General features: G+C 44.0%; 1 protein-coding gene across 2 annotated transcripts in view; it reads left to right on the top strand.

Annotated features, from left to right (window-relative positions):
- The window catches only part of HYDIN (HYDIN axonemal central pair apparatus protein), a 346,758-nt gene that overhangs the window by 252,794 nt on the left and 69,752 nt on the right, over nt 1–24,212 (top strand). For both annotated transcript variants that reach the window (XM_070451030.1, XM_070451031.1), the window contains exons 30-43: nt 975–1,102; nt 2,725–2,852; nt 3,270–3,406; nt 3,632–3,759; nt 3,908–4,102; nt 4,431–4,580; nt 8,388–8,627; nt 11,053–11,221; nt 13,876–14,055; nt 14,522–14,695; nt 17,043–17,213; nt 20,160–20,377; nt 21,583–21,720; nt 23,626–23,809. In XM_070451030.1, coding sequence (XP_070307131.1) covers nt 975–1,102; nt 2,725–2,852; nt 3,270–3,406; nt 3,632–3,759; nt 3,908–4,102; nt 4,431–4,580; nt 8,388–8,627; nt 11,053–11,221; nt 13,876–14,055; nt 14,522–14,695; nt 17,043–17,213; nt 20,160–20,377; nt 21,583–21,720; nt 23,626–23,809 — 2,340 coding nt within the window. The remainder of the gene's footprint in view (nt 1–974; nt 1,103–2,724; nt 2,853–3,269; nt 3,407–3,631; nt 3,760–3,907; nt 4,103–4,430; nt 4,581–8,387; nt 8,628–11,052; nt 11,222–13,875; nt 14,056–14,521; nt 14,696–17,042; nt 17,214–20,159; nt 20,378–21,582; nt 21,721–23,625; nt 23,810–24,212) is intronic.

Genomic DNA, 24,212 nt, shown 5'->3' with positions numbered 1-24,212 from the left:
AACTTGTCACTCTTCAGGTTCCTTGAAACCCACATCCCCCAAGCAGCTTCAGACTAAGCTCTCCCTCCTCAGCCTTTCCTCCTGCCCCACTCCCCAAAGTCACTAACTCACCTGTTGATTCATTGTATCCCGACTGTCTGCTTCCTGAAAATATGAACACAAATATTAGTAAATCTAAGACCATGTTACTTTCTAGCATCTAGAGTTCCAACCAGACATAGGTTAGTCCAGCTCCACATACAATTTCAAGAAGGAAACCCTTTGCCTCATGGCTGAAAACTGGATGCCAATCTGGCCTCTTTATGGCAGTACACATGTTTAACCAATTCAGAGCTTTAAAATAATTTAAATCTGAGTATTAGTTGGGTCTTCACCACAGTCTCAGCATTTCCTGTGGTTTCACAGAAGACACTTTAATTATTTTATCTACTTGGGCGTTTGAATTTGTGCTGGCTTACTGGTGAACTTGGGTGTTTGACATTTCTCCCGCCATTGCCCGCCCTCCCTGATTCAGGGAGACTGTAGCTTATTTAGTTTTAGTTAAAGCAACTTGAATCAAATATGTTCTTTTAGTTAATAGATAATCAATAAACATGAAGACCACCGTAAGGGTGACCATCCACCTGGGTTTGTCCAACATGGAGAGGTTTCCCAAGTGGTACAGCCGTCTGTGCTTAAATTGGCAAAATATCAAGTAAGCTGGGATCCAGTTGGTCACCCCACAACTGATTCAGGGTGTTATTGCCATAAAGTTCTTGAGAACTAGATAGTAGCTCACTAAAGCATGGTGTTATTAACTTCAGTGAGGTCTCTGGTACAAAATATCCTCTGAAGCAGAGAAAACATGGCAGTCGAAGTATCACAAGGTTCACTTCCCTTCTCACTTTATTGACCTTGAGCTTTGAATCTATGTTTTAGGCATAATTCATATATTTCTAGCCATCCAGATTTCCTTCTAACTCCAACCCCCACAGGAAGTGAAAAGTATGAGATCTTCTTAAACCAGGCCAGAAAAAACCTAGAGAAAGAGTGCAATAAATGTGAAACGCTTGATCACTTAGAGACACCAGAGGAGAATGTGCCTGATGATGAATCTTCTGAGGTAAGAGTGGCCTCCCTCTGCACAGGAACTAGAATCACAGGAAGCTGCAAGAAAAAAAAAGTTTTTCCCAATGGTAACATCTTTTGTAACTATAGAACCATATAGAAACTAGAAAACTGACATTGGTACAAGCCACAGAGCTTATTCAGATTTCATCCGTTTTATATGTACTCATGTGTGTGTCTATCTGCATGTCTACTTGCGTATGCATATCTATATATGTGTGTGATTCTACCCAATTTTTCCATGTATAGCTTTGTGTAAACACCACCACAATTAAAACACAGACGTGTTTCATCTCCTAAGTATCCCTTGTGCTTGTTAAGGGAAAAATAGAATTACAGACAAACTCTCTTTCCAACCCACAAAACCTTTCCACAAAGAAAGAATCCAAGTTTATTATTGATAAACATTAAAGTAGAAAGTGCTCCATGTTTCTGCTAGTCTGCTAGGAGATTGCAAAGACAGAAAGAAATCTCAGTCTTTCATGGAGCCAAGCAGATACAATCCCACTATATATAATATATAATCCCCCATTATATGCAAGTTCTCAAAGTAACTAGTCCTTAAGATCTATAACTAGTCCTCAGGTAAGAGGACTTAACAGCACCGTTTGTCACACTTAGTTCATGCTGTACTCACATGGTAATTGGAATGATCATCTGTGTTAGCTAATTGGCTTTACCCAAAGGGAAAACAAACCTCTTGTGTTTTTATGATAGAGTCCTCTGAAGTTGGACTCTGTCCTCCCATGGAAACTGGGAGATGGGGCTCTGTATTCCTTGATGGTGATACAAAGATGCCAAACCATGTCAAAGAGATGGTTCCCAGGTCCTTGAGAAAGACACTCCTGGGTTATGAAGCTGACAAAAGGCTTACCCTCTAAAAATATTTATATATATATTTCTAAGAGACAAAGAAAGAACTTGCAAGTTTTCTTAAGTAAATGCGCAAGAAAAGTGAAGCTGACATAAGTTTTCATCCTTATTTTTAACAGGGGGAATTGAGCCTCTGTATTTTTTTGGCTGTGCCACACAGCTTGCGGGATCTCAGTTCCCAGATTAAACCTGGACCACAGCAGTGAAAGTCCAGAATACTAACCACTGAGCAACCATGAACTCCCTTGAGCCTCTTATTTTTAATTTGTTTTTGCCCTTACATGCTTACATTGATGTAGCCGTCCCCAGGCTCCTCACCCCTTTTTGCTTGGCAACCACTATAGTTCTCCATCTCTGTACTCTTGTTATGAGCATATAAGTTATATAAATGGAATCATACAATATGCAACCTTTGGAGATGTTTTTTTCATTCAGCATAATGCCCTTGAGAGCCATTAACATAAATGGTTCATTCCTTACTTCATTGCTGAGTAATATTCCATGGCATAGATGCACAGTTTGTTTAGCCTACTCTATCCTGCAATAAAAATTTTAACCCCATAGTTATACTGTATATCTATTTATGTACTCTGACCCTTTGGAGGGCCACAAGCCATTGCAATATCTAAGATTTTCTGACTTTCCCTCCACAAAGTAGTTTTTGCCCCTTTGGGGTGATATTGCCCCCACTGAGAATGCATATTTTAAAAGAGTCTATTCACTTGCTCTTCTCTCTTGCTCCAGTTAAATGCTCACCTCCAGATGGAAGTAGAGCGACTTATAGTCCAAGACTATGCCATGGAACATCAGAAATCAATTGTCCCTGGTTCCACGGATGACTTCTACCATCGGAGTCGCCGTAAACCAATCAAGTAAGCGATCTTCCCTGTCATGTTTGTTTCAGAATGCGGCAGAGCTGGTGGTGTTCTCCACCAGAGTGCTCCCTGAATTAATGGGTGATCGTGTTGGGATGAAATCCATTCGCTTCACATATCTGCTCTTCTCCAGGAGCCAGCCAGCCAGGCAGGTCTCTGCCTCTTAGAAACCTCCCACTTTGTGTAATAGACAAGCTGGGCTTCAAGTGCTTAAGGACCAGCACTGACTGCATTTAGAGATGAGGGCTAAAGCAGAAGTCCCCTGGGGGAGGTGTCTCATCTCTAGCCTCCATTCTGGAGAGTGGTGGTTCTCTACCCCACAGAAGGGACTTCTGCAGAGGATAGAGAAGAGAGCCTCACACTGTCTCACATATGGAAACACAAGTGGTAAGGAGAGCTTGTTCACTGTTTCAGAGTCCAGCTACCAGAATACATCCTGGACTTTGGCTACATCATCCTTGGTGACGTCCAAACCCACATCATCAAGATCACCAACACCAGTCACTTTCCAGTGTCCTTCCATGCAGAGAAGCGTGTCCTTCATGACACAGGTGACCAGGCTGGAGACCCTTCCTATTGTATGCTGTCATTTCTGACAAGTTTCCCAGCTGTACTGTCCTGGAGAGGTGGTTGTGTTTCTTCTGGGATCAGCTGAAAGAAGTGTTGGGCTATTAATCGATACTTTGAGGGATTGTCCTGCCTCAGGTGGGCTCTCTCTAGAGCAGCTCTTGACTGCTACTTTTCCTTCCCACAACGTTTTGTTTGTCTTGGCCCAGGCTTCAGTATTGAGCTAGATCGTGTGAAAAATCTGCCTTACTGTGAAACGGAAACATTTGAAGTGCGATTCGACACACGAGGGGGCAATGTTTCTGTTGGCAGCAAAGAGGTCATTCTGCCCATCAAGGTAAGACGCGCCACTGGGTCCAGCTGATCCTCCCCAGCTTCCAGCCCTGCTTGCTGACCACCCTGTGATGATCCACAGCTATTTCAAAGCCATGATTCTTCCTCCAAGCCTGTGCTATGTGGTGACAGCAATTTTATGCCCACTCTAGGTGGTTGGAGGGCCACCAGTTCATATCTGTCTCCAAGCCAAGGTGACCATTCCCAGTATGACACTGTCTTGTGGAAAAGTGGAGTTTGCCACAATTCAGTGTGGACAGTGCCTTGTGGAAACTATTCAGCTTTCCAATCATCTCCAAGTCCCTTGTGAATGGTTTGTCCAGAGCCATAAGCAAGTTGTTAGTAAGGTAAGGGAGTTTTGGTCCTTTGTCGCCTTTTTTCCATCTCCATTTGTGCCAGTTTCATAATTCTAGACTTTCATTCTCTTCATTTCACCCTCCTGCTCAAAGACTTTCAGTGACAACCACTGCCTCCTGAATAAAATGTAGCCCTCAGCCCAACACTCAAGGGCCTATCAGGCCATGCTATCTGGCAAATATCTTATTTATCTTTGTGCCCCTGGCTCCACACATCCCCTGACACCAGGGAGATAATCAGTAAACACAGGTTGAGTGAATGGAGAATGGAATCATTTTCCAAAGAAAATGATCTAATTGTCTATTATTACTTCACTAGCTGGAGAAACACATGCCAAAATACTTAAGACGCAAACTATGCGCTGAATTAAAGCCAAAGACACGGATCTTTGAGATTCAGCCCACTTGTGGGGTCCTGGATCCTGGTGAGAGGTCCAACGTGCAAGTGAAATTCATGCCCAAAGAGGAGGTAAGCTCTAAAGAAATGTAGTCAGACTCCCTGGATCTCTTTGAGATTTACTTGAAGTCCATGCTTAATTGATCTCCAGGGAAGCTTTGAGTGATCTGTCCCTCATTGTTCTGATTGTGACATCCAGTACTCTGGTTCATACGGGAGCTGTGTCCTGGTGGTTAGGAGCCCTGTTGTTGGCATCAGCAGCAGCGGCGCTGATTCCTGTCTAATACTCTGACTTCTATCAGCAGACCTGGCTTAGTTGCCTTCTTCCTCTGTGCTTGGAGAGAGCATGATTTTGGACAAATTACTCAGCCTCACTAGACCTCAGTTTGCTCACAGATAAAATGAAAAATAGTAATATCATATGTCCCCAGATCCCTTATTGCAATTTCAAAATCCAATAAGATCTAAAAACCGGGGGGGGGGGGGGGGGGGGGGGGGGGGGGTGAGGGGGGGTGTTGGATTTCATAAGTTTCAGACCCAAATTCATTTGGCAGAAAAATCTAATCTGAACTGACATGAAACTACTTAACCTTTATTAACCCACCTTAGTTTGCAGACTCAAACACTACAGCCACAGAAATAATAATGTGCTTGATTCCAGGGGACCCTGCAGAGGATACTTTATAACATAGGGCATATGCAGTATGTTTACCTTTTTAAAAATCTGAATTTTTAAAGCATCTGGCCCCTAAGGTTTCAGGTAAGACATTATTGACCTGTAATAGCTATCTCCTAGGGTCATTTTGACAGAGAAGGCAGTGGCACCCCACTCCAGTACTCTTGCCTGGAAAATCCCATGGACAGAGGAGCCTGGTAGGCTGCAGTCCATGGGATCGCTAAGAGTTGGGCATGACTGAGCGACTTCCCTTTCACTTCACTTTCATGCACTGGAGAAGGAAATGGCAACCCACTCCAGTGTTCTTGCCTGGAGAATCCCAGGGACAGAGGAGCCTGGTGGGCTTCTGTCTATGGGGTTGCACAGAGTCGGACACGACTGAAGCTACTTAGCAGCAGCAGCAGCAGCAGGGTCATTTTGAAGAGGAAATGAATTAATGTGAATAAAATGCACATCATTCTGCTCTATATGTACTGGCTCATTATCTACTTACTGTTATCATCAGTAGTTGTGATAATAATAAGTACTTCCTGATAAACATACTCCCTGGGCCTCACAAATGTCTCTTTTGCAAACACCATCAACACAAAGCTACTCCTGACAAAGAACACAGTGAAAAATGATAAAATCCTAGAACCAGAGAGGATCTCAAGAGGTTACACTGTTAAGACTTTTGCTCAAAGTCTAAGGCATTTGGGAGATGTTTTTCCTCTATTCTTTTAAAGAAAGAAATGAATGTGAGTTTTATAAAACACCTATAGTTAACTCCTGTTTTCCAGGTAACAGCTTTGATGAGATGCTTAAGAATCTAGTGAGAAGAAAGAAAAGTGAATGGTTTCATATCTGATTCTAAAATAGAGTCCCTGTTTCTATCATTGTCAAAATCTCTCTGGTCCTTTAAAAGAAAAGAAAACTAACATGTTTGTCATTCTTAGGAAGTCCTAAGACTATCAGTGGGGCTACTCAAGATTTTGGATGTCTTACTGAATGAGAGAATTATCAGTAAATATAGTAAAAAACATAGATTTGTTTGAGTAATTCCATAAATGAATTGATCAAAATTAATATTTCCACCAAATGGGAGAGGAGTTTTTTAAGCATCATTTTTATTAAAGTATAGCTAACTTACAGTATTCAATGTTGTGTTAGTTTCAAGTGCACAGCAAAGTGATTTGGTTAAATATATATATGTATTCTTTTTCAGACTCTTGTCTATTATAGGTTATTAGAAGATATTGAGTAGAGTTCCCTGTTCTATACAATAGGTCCTTGTTGTTTACCTATTTTGTTAATAGTAGTATATATATGTTAATCCCAAAGGCTTTCATTTATTTTTGCCCTCACCCCACTATCCCTTTTGGTAACCATGAATTTGTTTTCTATGGCTGTGAGTTTATTTCTGCTTTGTAAATGAGTTCATTGTATCACTTTTTTAGATTCCACATATGTGATAACATATGATATTTGTCTTTGGCTTACTTCACTTAGTATCTCTAGGTCCATCCATGTTGCTAATGGTATTATTTCATTCTTTTTAATTCCGTTATACATAGATACCCCATCATCTTTATCCTTTCATCTTTTGATGGACATTTAGGTTGCTTCCATGTCTTGACTATTGTAAACAGTGCTGTTATGAACATTGGGATGCATCTTTTCAAATTAGAGTTGGGAGAGAAATTTATTGGCTGTGTACAAGGACTTCCCAGGTGGAGTTGGTGGTAAAGAACCCACCTGCCAGTACAGGAGACGTAAGAGAAGCAGATTCAATCCCTGGGTCAGAAGATCCCCTGGAGAAGGAAATGGTAACCTACTCCAGTATTTCTGCCTGGAAGGTCCCAAGGACAGAAGAGCCTGGCAGGCTACAGTCCGTAGGATCACAAAGAATCAGACACGGCTAAAGTGACTGAGCACGCACGCAGACTAGGAGCTGGTTCGCCTGCGATCCGTACGGTCCACACATGTGTCTGCACCAGCACCGGAGGCAAGAGAAGCTATTGATGCCCCACCGACAGCTCCTAGGCGTTGTGATGCGCTCTGAACACAAGGAGACGAATGAAATGCTTTGGAAATATTTCCCTAACAAGCAGTTAAGACATAGAAATTTGGATCACATAAGATGCTAAGCCCATAATTATATAGAAAAGCTTCATAGCCAATAATTCATTTTCTTACCCTCTCCAACAATAGGTATTTTTTGAACTTGTATCTACATCCTTACACATTCCATCCATCTGATTTTCCCCTTTGAACTAAGGTATTCAAGAGCTCCCCAAATTGCTCAGTCAATCATACCACCCAAACCCACGCCATGGGCCCAAGTTTCACAACCACCTGGGCATCTGGTTAAAAGTGCAGAATTCCCATCTTTTCTCTGCCAAGACAAGGTCTCTAGGAATGGGCCTGTGAATATGCATTTTATAGATTTCTCAATGAAACCAGATTAGGGTAACTGGTGTCAGTGTCACTGGTATTTGGATTGTAATTGTATGAGATGAATTGGTTGCCCTAGCTGATCATCTCTGACCAGTTGCTTAACTGTTTCTTCAAATAATAGAAGTGTGACCATTCAGATTCTCTAGGAAACAGACTTTGGAGTCAAGAATTTGAGTGTACGCTGTAGGAAGTGTAAGGGATACTAATAGAGAAGTAGAAAGTGATCAGGAAAAGGAAGGCAGCTAATAGGGTGTGAGAGTGAGCCAGCTACCTTGGACACTGGATCTTAATCCCACTGGAAACTCAGAGAAAATATACAAAATGCACATTTCAGAATCTTCCTTCCCCAGGAGTGAGGGAGCTCAGGTCTTCATACAATAACTCCCGGGAATCATTGATTGAGGATTGTTCCCAGAAGGTGTTATTTCTCCAGCATTTCTGCCCTGCCCTATACTTATGGGAAGCAGGGCCCATGAAATGAGAGCCCAGAGGTACACATAGTGGCAGTGGGATATTTGAGCACATTGGAGGTTCTGAAGGGTATGAGAACAACATTCTGAGGACTATGATAAAGCACTGGTACAGTGCCTGGCATGCTAGATTCCCAGCATTAACACTCTAATCTAAATTGCTCTCATGCAGTTTTATAAGAAAAGTTTTCTTTCTTAATCTAAACAGAATCTATTATGTTCTCCAGTGGTTATCAGTTTTACATGACACACAACAGAAACAGATTCAGATGCTTGTTTTGTTTTTATGTTTCCCAGAAATTCTACAGCCAAACCTTGGTGTTCCAGATTGCCCAGAGCGCTCAAAAGCTTACTCTGCTGGTGGAAGGGCAAGGTCTAGAACCACGCTTGGAATTTAGTCCCTCGGTTCTAGAGCTGGGGCCCCTGCTGCCCTACGCAGCTGGAGGTGAGGCCGAGGTGGTGGTGAAGAATCCCTGCAGCTTTCCCATTGAGTTTTACTCCTTAGAATTTGACCAGCAATATCTTGTAGAAGAGAAGGTGAGCACAGACCGAAACCAAGCTCCATTTTCCTACACATGCTGGGCCCTGCCAGGTACTCCCCTATCTGCTTGGACAACTCCTGACCTTTGCTCCTCTTCCTATGAACCCTTCCCTGTCAATTTAAAGACCACTTCACAGTCTTTCCTGACCTACTTCCCTCACCTTGAGAGAATTCATTGCTTCTTTGTGATCTCATTATACATTTTAAACAACTAATTGAAAAACTAATTCATGCTTATGGTTAAAACAGTAAAGAACGTATGCCACAGACATTGTATTTGAAGTGAGGTTCTTGCGGACAGCATATATTTGGTCATCTTTTTAATATACTTTGGCAGTGTCTAAATTGGGGTATTTATATATTACAGTATATTTAATGTAATCACGTTAGGACTTCAGTCTGCCTTTTACTCCCCAGTTTGTTCTGGGCTGCATATTTTACGATTACTCTGCCTTATCCATTTTTTTTTAACTTAATTTTTTTAGAGAAGTTTTAGATTCTCAGCAAAATTGAGGGGAAGGTGCAGCGATGTCTCACATCTCCCTTCCCCCCACACGGGCATAGCCTCCCCCATTATCAACCTCCCTCACTAGAATGGTACATTTGTTACCATTAATGAACTTGTGTGACACATCCTAACCACCCAAAGTCCATAGTTTACAGTCCACTCTTGATACATTCTAGGGATGTAGACAAATGTACAAGTATCCATCATTATAGTGTCGTATAAAGTATTTCTATTGCCCTAAATATCCTCTGTGCTCCACCTGTTCATCCCCCCTCCTCCCAACCCCTGGTGACCATTGATCTTTTTACTGTCTCTGTAGTTTTGCCTTTTCCAGGGTGCCATGTAGGTGGAATCATATCACATGTAGACATTCACACTGGCTTCTTTCACTTAGTAGTATGCATTTAAGATCTGCTTCCTCTGGACTCTCCACCAACTTGGCCTTTGAATATTGTCTTTATGTCCAGTATTTATGCTCTGCCCAATTTGGATTCTGTATCTGGAAATTTTCCTCCAAATGGGACTCTGTCCTTCTGGAAGCAAGCTTCTCCACTAGGTAATATTAAGTGTTCAATGGCTTGTGTTGGCACAACAGCCTTCACTGTGGGCCAGGGTCTGGGGAAAGCAGAATCTGAGACTCTGAGATTTGCATGCAGAAGGTTTATCAGGGAGCGGTCTCAGGGATGATCCTGTGAAGAATAAGGACTGTAGGCCTGGGTAGACAAGAAGATAAAGTGTGACGATGTGGCACAGGGCGTTCAGCTGATCCCACAGGACGCTGTGTACCTGGGCTGGCCCAGGTGAAGCAAGTTGGCCAGGCCTTTGTGTCTCTGTGTCAGCCAATCTTTGGGCCAATCCTTCCTTCCCCACTGATCTGCTGTGCCGCCTCTGTCCTGTATCAAAGCTCTGCATACACATGGGTCTGTTCTGAACATTCTCCTCTATTTCAGTTTGTCTACCGCAACATCTATACCTCCCAGTCTGTCGCTCCAACTTCATAGGTCCTGATATCTGGTAGAACAGTCCTCTCTGTTTTTCTTCATTAGCGTTTTAGCTATCCTTAGCCCTCTGCTCTTCCATGTAAATTTTAGAATGAACTCATTAATATTGGTTTTCAAACAACTAAAATTGGTGATCTTGGAGAATGGTTACCTAACTGATTTTTCACACCAGTAACTTAGGAAGTAATTGCTTTCTAGGAGTCGACTTTACTGTCTTTTATACTAAATATACATACACCCTAGGGTAGCTGGATTTAGTAGAAAGAAAAACAGGTTGTCCCAATTAAACTTGAATTCCAGATAAACAGTGTGGGACAAATTCACACTTTAAAAATTATCAGTTTTTTATCTGAAATTCAAATTTAATTAGGCATCTTATGCTTCATCTGACAACCCTAATATACATCTGTCTCTATGTTTCTCTCTCAAACACACACACACACACACACACACACACACACACATATGCACATACATACCTAATGCCATTTTACCTGTTTTTCTCTATATCCTTATGAGACAACCTTTTTTTTTTAAATAACATGTCACTCAAAGTGGATAATTGAGTTCTGTACTTTTGTCAATGGGGAAAAAAAAGAAAAACAATATATGTTGTTTTTAAAGCAAGGAGATAATTCTTTTCCACGTGGGAAATACCCAGACACAAAATCCTATATATGTCCCCCATATATGTCCCCTATATGTCCCTATATATGTCCCCATATCCAGAACTCAGCCTTAAACTTTAGACCTCTGCAGAGGACCCTACCCTTTGAGGTCCAAAAAGTATTTGTGCACACCCCAGCCTTGGGTAGAAGCAGGGCTTTCATGAGATGAATGGCAGGCCCACCAGGGGCTGTGGGGAGGAAGCTTCCACTCAGACCAACAGCAACTCCCATTCTCCTTACGCAGATCTTGCGAACACTGAAGGGCTATGATTCCTACAACTCTCTGCTGCTGCCTCCTCGCCTTCCGGGGGAGAAGCTGCCCCCAGAGGTGTTTGAGTACTTCAGGGAGATAAAGCGAGCCAAAGAGGAGCAGATGAAGGTGAAATATCTGGAGAGTCTGGCGCAGGAGAACGGTGAGAACTCAACAGTTCTGGAGCCACTGGCTTCTTTAAGTTATCTCTACTGGGAGATGAACCAGTTACTGAGCACCTGCCAGGTGCCAGGCAGGCTTCAGGTGTCCTGGGGATTTCCTTTCTAACCCTTACAGAATGGCCCTGTTGTCCCCATTGTATGGATGCAGACACGGGGACACATTCTGCTCTCACTGGAGTCTGGTGGGGAGTTGAGGCTTAAAAACAGCTAGGGGGAATCCGGATGGGGAATACATGTAAATCCATGGCTGATTCATGTCAGTGTATGGCAAAAACCACTACAATATTGTAAAGTAATTAGCCTCCAACTAATAAAAATAAATGAAAAAAAAGAATAAAATAAAATACAAAAAAAAAAAAAAAACCAGCTAATGCAGATATAGAAGGATGCTTGCTAGAAGCTTGCAAGCTCTGTGCTGAGGGCTTCACACATGCAGATGAGAGAGGAAGCACTGAAAAGCCAGGCCCGCAGTTTTAAGTGGCAGAACTAGCACTCAAGCCCAGATCTCTCTGACTCTGGAGTCCACGACAGTGACCGCTCTACTCCACAGCCTCCAAATGTGTGCCTAGGTGACGCAAGGTAATCTGTCACGCATGGTAGACATTAGTGCCCTACGAGAGGTAGGGGTGGGAGTTCACATGAGGAAGGACCCTCCAGATCATAACCTCAATCACAAAGCTAGACTGTGCTCTTATAATCTTGCCCTTTCTTGCCCAGCATCCCCAGGCTATCTGTCATCTGCCCAGGGGCTGCCTTGTGTACACTGGAACATCAGGGTTCCAGGGTGACCTGTAGGATCATGTAGCTTGTTGGGGTGCTTCTTGTCTTCCCTTCTTCCCTGTGCCCTCATCCTGGAAATTCACCTTCCCCATTCTTTCTTTCTTTCTTCTGCATAATAGTCATCATGTGTATTTTCTTCACACCCATCTCCCCCCTTAAACAAGAAGCCCCCATAAAGGCAGTGACCATGTATTCCCCAATGTAAACCCAGTGCATGGACCAGCACCTGGTACATCATAGTGCCCAATAAATGTGTGCTGTTAAAGTGAATGAATGAAGTCCATTTCTCCTGCTCTTAAAGCTGTCTTATTGTCTCTCAGGGAGACAGAAGCTAGTTGGAGAACATTAGTTTGCTCTAAAAGGAGAGAAGAGAAGGCGGCTGCCTGTTCACCTAGTCTCCTGGTTGTATTCACTGAGCGTATTGTTCTCCAGAACTGCCATTGCAGATACCACAGACTAGGGGCTTAACCAAAGGAAACTTATTTTCTCATGATTCTGGAGGCTAGAGATCCCAAATGAAGGTGCTGGTGGAGTTGTTTTCTGTGACCCTCCCTTGTTCGCCTGTAGATGACTGTCTTCCCGCCCTGTGTTCACAGGGACATCCCCCTGTGTGTCTGTGTCCTAATCTCTTCCTGTAAGAACACCAGTCGTGTTGGGCTGTGGATGGATTGGGACACTCACATGACCTCATTTTAACTTAATTACCTCTTTAAAGGCTGTGTCTTCAAGTAGTCACATTCTAGCATACCGGGGTGAGGGTGGGGGGCTTAGGACTTCAGCAAATAAAATTCTATGGAAACTAGTTAAGTCCATAACAAGCACCCATTGTGTTCCAAGCACTGAGCTGACTGACGTGCTGGAAGGGAGATCAGTGGAACCAGCCCCTGCCTTTGAGAGCTCACAGTCAGGACGGGAGTTGGGGGATGGACCCAAAACTGCCTGGTGGCCCAAAGCAGAGAGCCACGAGAAGCTTTAGGGTAGAGAGGGTTTAGTGAGGGTCAGGAAGGGCCCTGTTGCTCTCATCCCCATCCTACACACCTTTCCATTTGGCCCATGAAAAGCTGGTCTGGAGCTGCGACCTGAGGGCCAGCAGGAGTCCAGGGAGGCGCTCGCTCTGCTCCTCCGCAGCACCTCTCTGAGCTCCTGCTCGCTCTGCTGCCTCACAGAGGATCCGTCCTCCTCTGCTTCCAGACCACGTCCCGGGGAGGCTCGCAGCTCCAAGTCGCGCTGCCGTTCCCAGGAGAGCCACAACCTCTCTGGCTCAAATCCACAATTAAACAAAGAGGATGTCTTAGCTCCAGGGAAGAGCAGACTTTGGACAATGACAGCCTGATGCACCCACTGAAACTCTGTGGAATCAGGACAGTGAGGAGGGTTCGGGGCAAATAAAGTAGTAGATGAGCTCAACAATGCTCATGAAAAGGAGGAAAGCAGGCTACAAATTGGTGTGCATACAGTATGATCCCAACTTCAGTTTGGAAAAATTAAAACTCTGAGAGGCTGCGGCTCTTCAACTCTGGTATTATCCAATGAAGCTGCCATTCCTCTACCACCATTTTTTTGTATCGTTTTCTGCAGCTAAATTTTATCCTTTTTGCTCTTTGGAATGTCCCAAATTTTCTGGGGTGAATGTATAATTTTGGTATCTTTTTTTAATGTTAAAATGTGGAAACACTCTGGGCAGAGAAATCTAAAGGCAGACTGACTGCAGTTCTTTTTAATTTGGGTCAGATGGTCCAGGCTGATGGTAAGCAGTTCAGTGATTCTCCTCTTTGTCTCTCTTCCCTTCTTTGCCCCATCTCCCTGGTCCTCTTCCTGACTCTTCCTGTGTGTTTCCATCCTTTTCCCCCGGCAGAAGAGGACGACGGTCCATTGTCAGAGCAGGGCACTTCAGCAAGCACAAAGAGGACCTCGCTTAGCCGAGGGATCTCTGTCACATCCAACCTGGAAGAGCGGCACGTCCCAGTGGTTGAATCCAAGACCTACCCGGAGGAAGAGGAGGATGAGGAAAGCCTGGAAAAAATCATGTTTCAAAGTAATCATGCATTTTAACGTTTGGGTACCAGTTCCTTCTAAGCAAAAGTGGAAAGTCTGTTCAGTGCCTTTCACCTTTCTCCATAAAACACATTTAACTAGCACAGTCGTGTGTTAATTCTACAGTTTGAGCAGGCCATCATTTATTTAGCCATGTCCCTTACTATTGCAAACACTAGTTTCCAGTGTTATTTTTAAGCAGGTGAGATTCCTCCAAATGCAATTAAGAATCAGAGAGTAATCTGTGTTTTCAATTCTAGTAGCTACGGACAAATTATTAGCCAAAAAGGGCACTTTTGTATGCTATGAAGTGAGTAACGCTGGCAGCAACATCTGCTGCAGATTGTGCTGGTCATTTTAAAATAACACGTAGGCTAGGAAAAGTCATCCCATTTTCATCAGAATCCATGTGAATTGTGGGTGTGTCCACATGCACGCATATATGCACATGTATTTTTAATTTGTAGCTGACAAGATTCAGAGTATTGACAGCCACTCTGCGGAAGAGGTTGGAGAAGTAGAGAACAACCCAGTGAGCAAGGCCATTGCTCGCTACCTGGGCATTGACATTTCTGCAGAAGGCCGCATGGCCAAGAACCGGAAAGGCATCGCCATCATCATCCATGGGACGCCCTTGTCAGGTATGCACAGGCCTAAAGAGTTGCCCCTTTGGGATACATTTACAGTGAAATTTGCATGTGCCATTTTTGAGGCAATAAAATACTCTTCTGTTTGAGATTTATGTACCAAAGGATTATCCCTAAATTGTTACATTGCCAACTTCAGAGATACAAAGTTAGAGAAAGAGCAGGGACACCTCATTTTTAATTAATACATCTCTGAATTGTTGGAGTTTGTATTCTTTCAATAATTTAATAGCATTAAAATATTAAAGAAAAATCCAAGACAGTAAGTCATTTAAGAAGAGTGGTGGGAGAAATATGTGCAAACTCTTTGACCTGGCAGCATTATTTCTAAAAATTTCTCTTAAGAAAGTAATCATATGGGTAAAGACTGACTGCATTGGTGTTCTCTGCAATATTGTCAGCCATACTAAAAATTTGGGAGCAGTTGAAGTATTCAGTATGGGGGACTAGTTAATTAAACCATAGTACATTCTCTAGGACACGACTGAAGTGACTTCACATGCAGGCATGCATGCATTCATGTAGTGAATTATATCACCTTTAAAAACAGTGTCCTGTACACCCATTTTCATGGCAGCATTACTCACAATAGCCACAAGGTAAGACATAACCCAACTGTCCATTGATAGATGAGTGGATAAACTAAATGTGGTACAGTGGGATATTATTCACCCATAAAAGAAGGGAAATTCTCACACACGCTACAATGTAGATGAACCTTAAAGACATTATGCTAAGTGAAATAAGCAAGACCTGAAATAGCAATTACTGTTTGATTCCATTTATATAAGGACCCTAGAGTCATTGTATTTATAGAGACATAAAGTAGGATGGTGATTTCCAGAGTCTGAGCAGAGGGAGGAATGAGAGGTTATTGTTTAATGGTACAGAATTTCGGTTTGGAAAGATGAAAAATGCTGGAGATGGACAGTGGTGATGGTTGCACAACATTGGGAATATACTTAGCTTTTTAAGCTGTGTACTTAAAAACAGTTAAAATTGTAAATTTTGTATGTATACTATGACAATTTTAAAAAGTACCATTGAAGTGTATTAAATGAATAGAAAAAGGTTCATGATATATTGTTTTAAGTGGGAAAAAAGTCATGTTTACAATTTGTAATCTGTGTTCATTTCCTATTGCTACTGTAACAAATAACCACAAACTTAGTGACTTGAAACTTTCTTAGAGTTCTGGAGATCGGAAGTCTCAAATGGGTCAACAGGGCTGCATCCTTTCTTGAAGCTATAGGGGGAGAGTCCATTTCCTTGCCTTTTCTTGTATCTAGAAAAGTTACCTGCATTCCTTGGCTCATGGCCTCTTCCTCCATCTTCAAAAGCAGCCTCATAGCATCTTCTAGTCTGTCTGTCTCTGTCTCTCTGTTTGCATCATCACATCACCTGTTCTCACTCTGACCACCCTGCTTCTCTTGTAAGGACCATTGTTATTACATTGGGCCCACCCAGATAACCCAGAGCACTCTCCCACATCAAGATCCTTAGTTTAATCACACCTGCAGAGTCCCTTTACCATATAAGATACCACATTACAGGCTCTGGGCCTCCCTGGTGGCCCAGTCAGTAAAGAATCTGCCTGCAATGCAGGAGACCTGGGTTCGAACCCTGGGTTGGGAAGATCCCCTGCAGGAGGGAAAGGCTAATCTCCTTGGACAGAGGAGCCTGGCGGGCTACAGTCCATGGGTCACCAAGAGTCAGACACAACTGAGCACAGCACATCACAGGCTTCAGGGATTAGGATGTGGACATCTTAGGGTGGGGGATTATTCAGCCTACCACCTAACCCACTACTTTTTTTTTTATAAGAAATGTAAATAAAATAGTTGCAGATGCATAAATAGCAGCCATATGCTAACTATAATCTCTCTGGATGAGTAAATTATGGATTGTTTTTTCTTCTGTTATTTCTGAATTTTCTGCTTTCTGTTTTTAATGAGCAGGTATTTGGAATGAGAAAAACAGACATCAACACAAATTATTCTTTAAACCAAAAATGTCTCTTCCCAGTAGAATGAGGGAAGTAAGAGCTACAAGATTTTCAAAGTTCATCCGCTAGAATCACTTTTTAAGCTGAGGAGAAAATCCAGAGGGAATGTGGATTGCCATAGCACATGGCTGTTCAGGGGTAGAATTAGGACCAGAACCCCTAGTTATGACTCCTGGCTCAAGTCTTCCCTCTTTTCTTGGATGCCACACGAGAGACTTAGAGGCCGGGACCTTGGAGAGGTCACTTTATAGGAGCCTCTGACCTAGAAACTTCTTCTGTTGAGAACAGTGGGCAAATGAGAGCCGTGAAAATTCAACCTCCTGACCTTTCTTGTAGGAAAGTCAGCCACCGCAGTCAGCATGGCCAGGTACTACAGCGCTGCCTGCCTGAACCTTGACTCTGTCATGCTGGAAGCCATCTCTGACAGCAACAATATCGCGGGCATCCGAGCCCGGGAGCTCTGCATTCGGGCTGCCATAGAACAGTCCATGAAGGAGGAGGAGTCTGGTGAGAGCAGTTTCCTCTGACGCTTTGCGGCCAACCGGCCCTGATCCCACTGCTGGTGCTCAGTTCCCCCTTGAGCTTTTCTCCCACAGCTCCATTGAAGGCTGACTCATCAGCACCCCAGAGAATTCTCTCCCACAGACATCCACTCTCCTGGCTGCCCAGTGCACTTGGCACTGCAGGGAGCAGGGCAACTATGGCCACATCTTTGTGGGTGACCCCTGGAGCGGGGACTGAGGTGCAGAGCAGAGGACAGTATGTAACAGAAGTACTAGCTTCTGTAAAAGACTAACTTTGAGATCACTGAGTTCCAACAAGCATGATTTGGGGACGTTTTCAGGGAAATGAGCTTTGAAGGAGGAGAATGTTGACAGGCAAAGATGAAGATAAGGACATTCCAGACCAAGAGAGCAGGGATGGTAAGTTAGAGGTGGGAAGGCAGGTTGAGGGCAATCACAGTTGACCTTAGTGCTGAGATTAGGCGTTTGGACTGTGTTTTGAAGGAAAAGAGGAATTGGGCACTTTTCACCCTGTGGGAGAAATTGCCAGAAAGTCACAGGAGGAAAGGCACTCTCATGGTGTCTTGTAAAGAAAGCAGTAGTGAAAATGAATGTGAGTGGGGCTGAGAGTGACCTGCATGGCAGGGAATTGAAAGAGGGGGAGGCATTCAAGGTGGCCACACTCGATTACCAGTCACAGAAACCAGAAAGAGAGTTACGTCATTTACCAAGACAGGGAACATGAGGGAGGAGAAAGTTTACTGGAGAGGAAAACTAAGTTTGTAAACCCCATAGTAGCAGTACTTGCCACTGAGAAGTATAGTCTTACTACCAGAGGTTCAGAATCCTGACTCCCTCAGGTCCGCTAAAGACCTGCGGGGCAGGAGAGCAGCTGCTTAGTGGGACAAAATCTATGGACTGCTGAGAGTAGGCTCATTCTTGTAATAGGAATGCTTAGGACAGCGTGATGTCATTCCTGACCGTGTCCCTTGCTGACTAGTTGGTAGACCTGGCTGGGGCTTTCAGGAGAAGTGGGAGATTCTTTTCTGGGAAGATGGGAGAAACAGCTTTTTAGTGGTGTGGGGAATAAAAAATAATTTTCTCTCTACTTTTCCGATTTCTTGGCCGAGTGCCCCTGTAATAAAAAACAAATTAACAAGAAAAGAACAAGTTTATTAACATATATGCTTCATGTATCCATGGGCAATACTCAGGGGGAAATGAGTGGCTTTAGAATTCAGAAGTAAATACCACCTAGTAGGGAAAGGAAAGGGGGTTGTGGTCCTGTGAGGGGAGGGTCAGTGGTTTTTAGGAAAGATGAAGGGGCCTTAGGAGGATGGATGGGAGGTATACTGACTTCTGATGGTTTGGATGTAGTGTGGACTTGAGTCTTCCTTCTGTGATAAGAGTCCATCTCCCTGGTTGATGAAACTTCCCTGGACGGGATTTGTGACTGGAGCTTCTTAGGGAGACTCTGTCTTTAAGTGGCTGGGGGGAAGTCAGAGAAACCCACTCCTTGCATGTACTGCTTTTTTCAAGTGCCTGCAGCTCAAAATAGCCAGCATGTTTTGAGGTGGCGAATCCTGAGCTCCTATAGTCTTTTGGGGTGGCATATTCTGGCACCCTTTAGTGGGAACCCCAAGCTGCATCATAATTCTAGTTCTGTTAGATTTTTTTTAATTTCCTTTTCTGTCAAACTGCATTTCTAGAGGTCTTCAGAGCTGTGTTGATGTCCCTTGACAAATCATAAATTTGAACTCCCTGAGAAAGTAATGTCAAGCTAAAGGCTTAATGATTGGGAGAGACTTCCTCAACAAAGTGAGAGATGTGGCTGCTGAAGAATAGGAAATCAGTCCAGAAAGTTCCAGAAAGAGGAGAGAGATGGACACAGGGCAAGATGGGACCTTAGAGAACACTTATATTTCAGGAGGAGGCAGAGGCAACGAAGCCAGGGGAGGTGAAGAAGGCAGAGTCAGAGGCAGGGGCAGTCAGGAGCGCTGCCAGAGGTGGGGCCAGAAGGACTTTCATGTCTCTCCAGAGCCCTAGTTAAGAGCCTGGGGGACCCTTCCCGCTTTATTTTTCTCATAGCCCTTATCCCTTGTTAACATACTATTTATTCTACTTACTCTACTATCTGTCTTCCCCCCACTCCCACAGGAATGTGAGCTTCCAAGGGCAGAGATTTGCATTAGTTTTTTGTCGCTAATGTATTCCTGGCATCTAGAGCAGTGCTTGGTGCATAGTAGACACAGTAAAGATTTACAAACATGTATCAAATCAGTAAGTGAATATAATCAGAGATGGCTGAAAGTTCAAACTGAGTGATCCCTGAGAAGAGGACAGCTATAGTTCATAAGTTCAGAAGTCACTGGTGACTTCATAGAAAGCCCTTTCAATGGTGGGGGTTAAACCCAAACCTACATTTGCTGTTTGCTGTGAAGTCAGCTGGCTATACTGAGGTGGAAGTGACCAATCTAAACCCATGGGTCCCACACAGGACCCGCTGGCCGCTTGAAATGTGCCAAGTCCAAACTGAGATGTGCTGTAAGTGTATGATACGTGCTAGATTTTGAAGATGTAGTGAGGATAAAAGACTGTCAAACAGCACAGTAATAATCATGTGAGGTTTCCCCAGGAGGGCAGGACTGTAGTTGTACCAGCAGTTTTGGAAATGATTACCTTCTGGGCTGGAAGAGAAGGTGGGGCAGAGTCTCTGAGAAGATGAGCAGTGTAGGCCGGAGCTCCAGCCCAAACTGGGCACACACCCACCATCATCACCATCCACCCCCAGTGGTGGAGCCACTTCTTCCAGCCCTGCTGGGCCAGCCACAGGTGGAGGTGGCTATGCCATCCCCAGAATAATCACACTAGGTTTCAACTTGTCATCCTCCGTATTATTTCCTTATTACCCTGAGGTGATTTTCAATATAAACCCACTCTGTCCGTGTAGCCCAGGAGGCTGCTGCTATGAATCAAAATGCCGTGGGACAATTGCGCCTGAGCAGTGAGACCCTGGGCAAGTTAACTTCGGAATGCACTCTGGTAACTCCCGAAGTTAAACCTACCAAGCCTGTGCGTGGAAGTGTGCTGATCACCAAGGGCAAGGCAGACAGCCACGGCTCTGGGTCTCAGAAGCAGCATCACCAGCACTCATCCGAAACGCCCCAGGTACAAATCAGGGCTCCCCAAAACGAGGGTTGGGATTCCCCCTCCTCCTTCCCCCTAGTCCCCTTCCTTCTCCTACCCCTCCTCCTCCTGGCATCTTGCATCTGGGTCAGCACAACCTCATTCCTACAGGTGCCCTGGCCAGGCAGACCTGGGTACTGCCCCTGTATCACTCCTGAAAGGAGTGTTCTTCTACCGGGTGTGAAGCAGGTCAGGTCTTCGCAAAGTGAAGATAAATAAAGCAAAACCCTGCACTCAGGCTGTAGTATGAGGGTGATCACCACACATTTTATTTGCAATAAAATGAGATTAGGACAAAAGAGGTATGTAAAAAGAACTAGGTTAAACCATACAAAATTGATATGAAATTGACAGTATTCAACCACTTGAGACCTCTGTTACAACAGCTTCAATGGTTCAACCTACTTCTGAAGCAATGTTAAGGATGGAACCACTAATATAAATTGTGGGAGGGCTGCAGGGGAGTCTTGAAAAGTCATAAAGAAACCAGAGAGTTTGAGTCATGTGCCGAGGGACTTCAAGAACAATCTCGGCTGAATAGCAGGGGCTGAAGTCAGAGAGAGTGGGTGGCACAGTGGATTGTTGGTGGGAACCAGAGTCAGATGAGTGCAAGCTTTTGAGATATTTGAAAGAAAGGGAGAAAAGATCAAATCGTCATTAGAGGAGCATACCCAGGGTCAAGAGAGTTCTTTCTGTGAAAGGAGGTAGAGGCACAAGCAGGTTCTGTAAAGATAGGAACTCCTGGAGAAGTATCAGATGATGATCTTCCCAAGAGGGAAAGAGATTCCAAGGAAATGTGGCAGGGAAGACCGGGATTAAGCATAGTTGAAGGAAATGGGTGCCATCTTCCTCTAGAGTCAGTAAAAGTGTGAAAATAGATACAGCTACTTGTGGGGGAAGCAGGGTGGAGAGTGGAAGTGAACAAATGTTTCAATGAATGAACAAATGTTTGCTGTTCAATACACATACAAGGCATCTTCCACAGTGCTCCTACTTGAAACTTAACAGCAGTTATTCAAGTGAGATAGGAATCTTCCAGTTTATAGTACAACCCCCATTTTATAGATGAGAAAATGAGACCCAGAGAATAGATGATTTTCCCAAGGTCACATGGCCTGTTAAGTGGAGGAGCTGTTGGAATATCAGACTTCTGGATTCTGACTCCTGATCCTTCTCTCTCAAAACAGGTTTCCTCCAGCCCTCTCCCCTCGGGGCCCACACAGCGTCGACTCAGCGTCAGCGCCAGCGTTGGAGGCGACACCGGGCTCCTGAGCTGCGTGCTCCCCGAGGAGCTATTCACTCAGATCGTGGCCGACCGAATTCAGGTGCGTCCACACCTGCCTGCGTGGACATGCAGCGCTTACATGCCTGTCCCCCTGCTGTAAGCTGAGGTTCTGAGCCATTGCCCACACACAGCAGCTCAGAACCCGGGGGCCTCAGAAAGGAAAGATGGGTTTCCTCACCCCCTTTTGTCCTTTTGATAGCCCTCGTCAGTCTCTGACCCTGGCTGTCTGCTGGCTGAAGCCACACTCACCTTGAGGACCAGTGAGCAGAAGGTAGCACATTCAAAACACATGTATACAGTGAGCAGAAGGTAGCACATTCAAAACACACATGTATACAGCCCTCAGAAGTATGTTAAAAATCGTAACGTGGAGCCCTGATGAGTTAGAATTTGGAGTGATGTTAACTGTGGTAAAAATAAGTGTTTACACAGCTCAATTGGTAAAGAATCTACCTGCAGTGCAGGAGACCCAGGTTCAATCCCTGGGTCGGGAAGATCCCCTGGAGAAGGAAATGGCAACCCACTCCAGTATTCTTGCCTGGAGAATCCCATGAACAGAGGAGCCTGGCAGGCTACAGTCCATGGGTTGCAAAGGGTCAGATGTGGCTAAACTACCACCACCATGTTATTAACTGAGAAAATCAGATTATTAAATAGTATGTAAACCATAATTATATTTCTCTAAAAATATTTATTAATGTGTATCATACACATAATAAAAATCCTTAAAATACATGTTAACTGTGGTTATCTTTGGCTGGCAAGATTATAGGTTTTTAATCTTCATACATTTCTGAATTATTTTATAATGATATATGGCTCTTAAAGTCAGAAACACAGTAACTGTTTCTTTTTGTTTTGATTTTTCACAAGTGTTGTACTCTTAAAGAAAAGAAAACTAGGTCAGAAGAATTTGGGAGGGTTTGCTACTTAGGATTACAGAAAACTAAATTGCTCACCAGGTTCTAGAGTTCTGTGTTTGCTTTGGTTTGCCAGAATGGGCTGCAGTATTAATTGCACATCTAAGTAAACAAAAATTAGACTTGAGGTTCCCAGAAGAGGAGGAATGTAATCCCCAGAAACGATTCATGTTAAGGTTTGAACTCGCTGCTGCGTTAAAGGTACCATCGCTCTCAGCTCATTTGAGCACAGTGGTCTAGTAAGTGTGCAGGTGTCTCACGCACCCAGAGTAAAGGCTGAGACCACTGGTAAAACCCACAGTAAGCCAGGAGAGCTGCGCTACTCACAGTACTGGCCTCTGATGAGATACGGAGCTTGCGCTACTTCCTTTATTGACAAAGTCTTCCCTATGAGGAAGAAACAAATGGCAGCTAAACTAAATAGTATACGTACTGATTGCAGTAGTTGATTTTCTGAGACAGGATTCTTGTCTCATCAGAAAGTGGTAGTAATCAGTCTCTAGCCCCTGGTGGCCAGCCTGTGCACTACGCTTTAAGTAACTGCAACACAGCCAAGGCCTGTTCTACAGTAGTTATTGTTACCAAAATCACTATGCTCCAAGGCAGAAAAACCACTACGATCAAAATGGCCCATCTGCTACCGCTGCCTTTGCTGCAGAGGGACACCTTTCATACACATCTTCTTTCCCTGTATTTCATGGATCTTCCCAGATTCTCACCTTAACATTATTTGTTTTCTTGATTTCTACAGAGACAGAATAAATCCTTTACTCTGCAGATATGTATGGCAAAGATCTTTTATGACTGCTGAAACATTTTTATTTTTCTCTCTTGTTTAATTACAGCCCCTTGAATCTAGCAGGTGGGAAGGCAGTGGAACTTTCATCTGGGCCCAGAACGAATGGTTCTGTGTCTGCAGAACCAGTGGCAGCACCTGTAAAAGCAGCAGCAAAAGAACAAGTAGCTTCCTTCTTGGAGAACAGATGATCTTGTGGCCACAGTAACTGTTTGTGCTCTGGTTTCAGCTGAGTGACTGCTACCGAGGAGTGGTGTTTGACAGCCTGGAGACACTCTTTGCTCGGAATGCACCTACCGCTCTCCTCTGCCTGCTGAAGGCCATCGGCAATCGGGAGCACATCTATGTCATCAACATGGCCCAGGATTATGCAGCCATGAAGGCCCAGGAGAAAGCCAAAAATGAGCAAGAAGGTAAGGCCATACCCTCCTGGGCTGTCCTTCCCAAGCCCTATAGGTCTTTCCTTTAAACAGAGCTCTAGGCTTTTTACAGTCCTTCCCCACCGTGAGCACCCATTAGGCTTATGTGCAGCTACATTTGCCATCTCATTGGCGCCCCACCTCTGCCCTGGAGGGTGGCTGGGAGTTCTTATTTCTACTTTGCGTGTGAGGAAATTGAGACACACGTGACCTGTTGAGAGATTATAGAACGAAGGATGGAACCCAGCTCTTCTCACCATAGGCATCTTCCTCTTTCCCCTGACATCACATTACATCCCTTCATCTTCTGTGTAATTACAGCCTACCTAAGGGTATCACAGGGCTTCCAGGTGGCCCAGTGGTAAAGAATCCTGCCAATGCAGAAGATAGAGGAGAT

Source organism: Odocoileus virginianus, chromosome 20 (genome assembly GCF_023699985.2).
Source record: "Odocoileus virginianus isolate 20LAN1187 ecotype Illinois chromosome 20, Ovbor_1.2, whole genome shotgun sequence".
Taxonomy (NCBI): Eukaryota; Metazoa; Chordata; class Mammalia; order Artiodactyla; family Cervidae; genus Odocoileus; species Odocoileus virginianus.
This window is presented reverse-complemented; position numbering and strand designations above follow the sequence as displayed.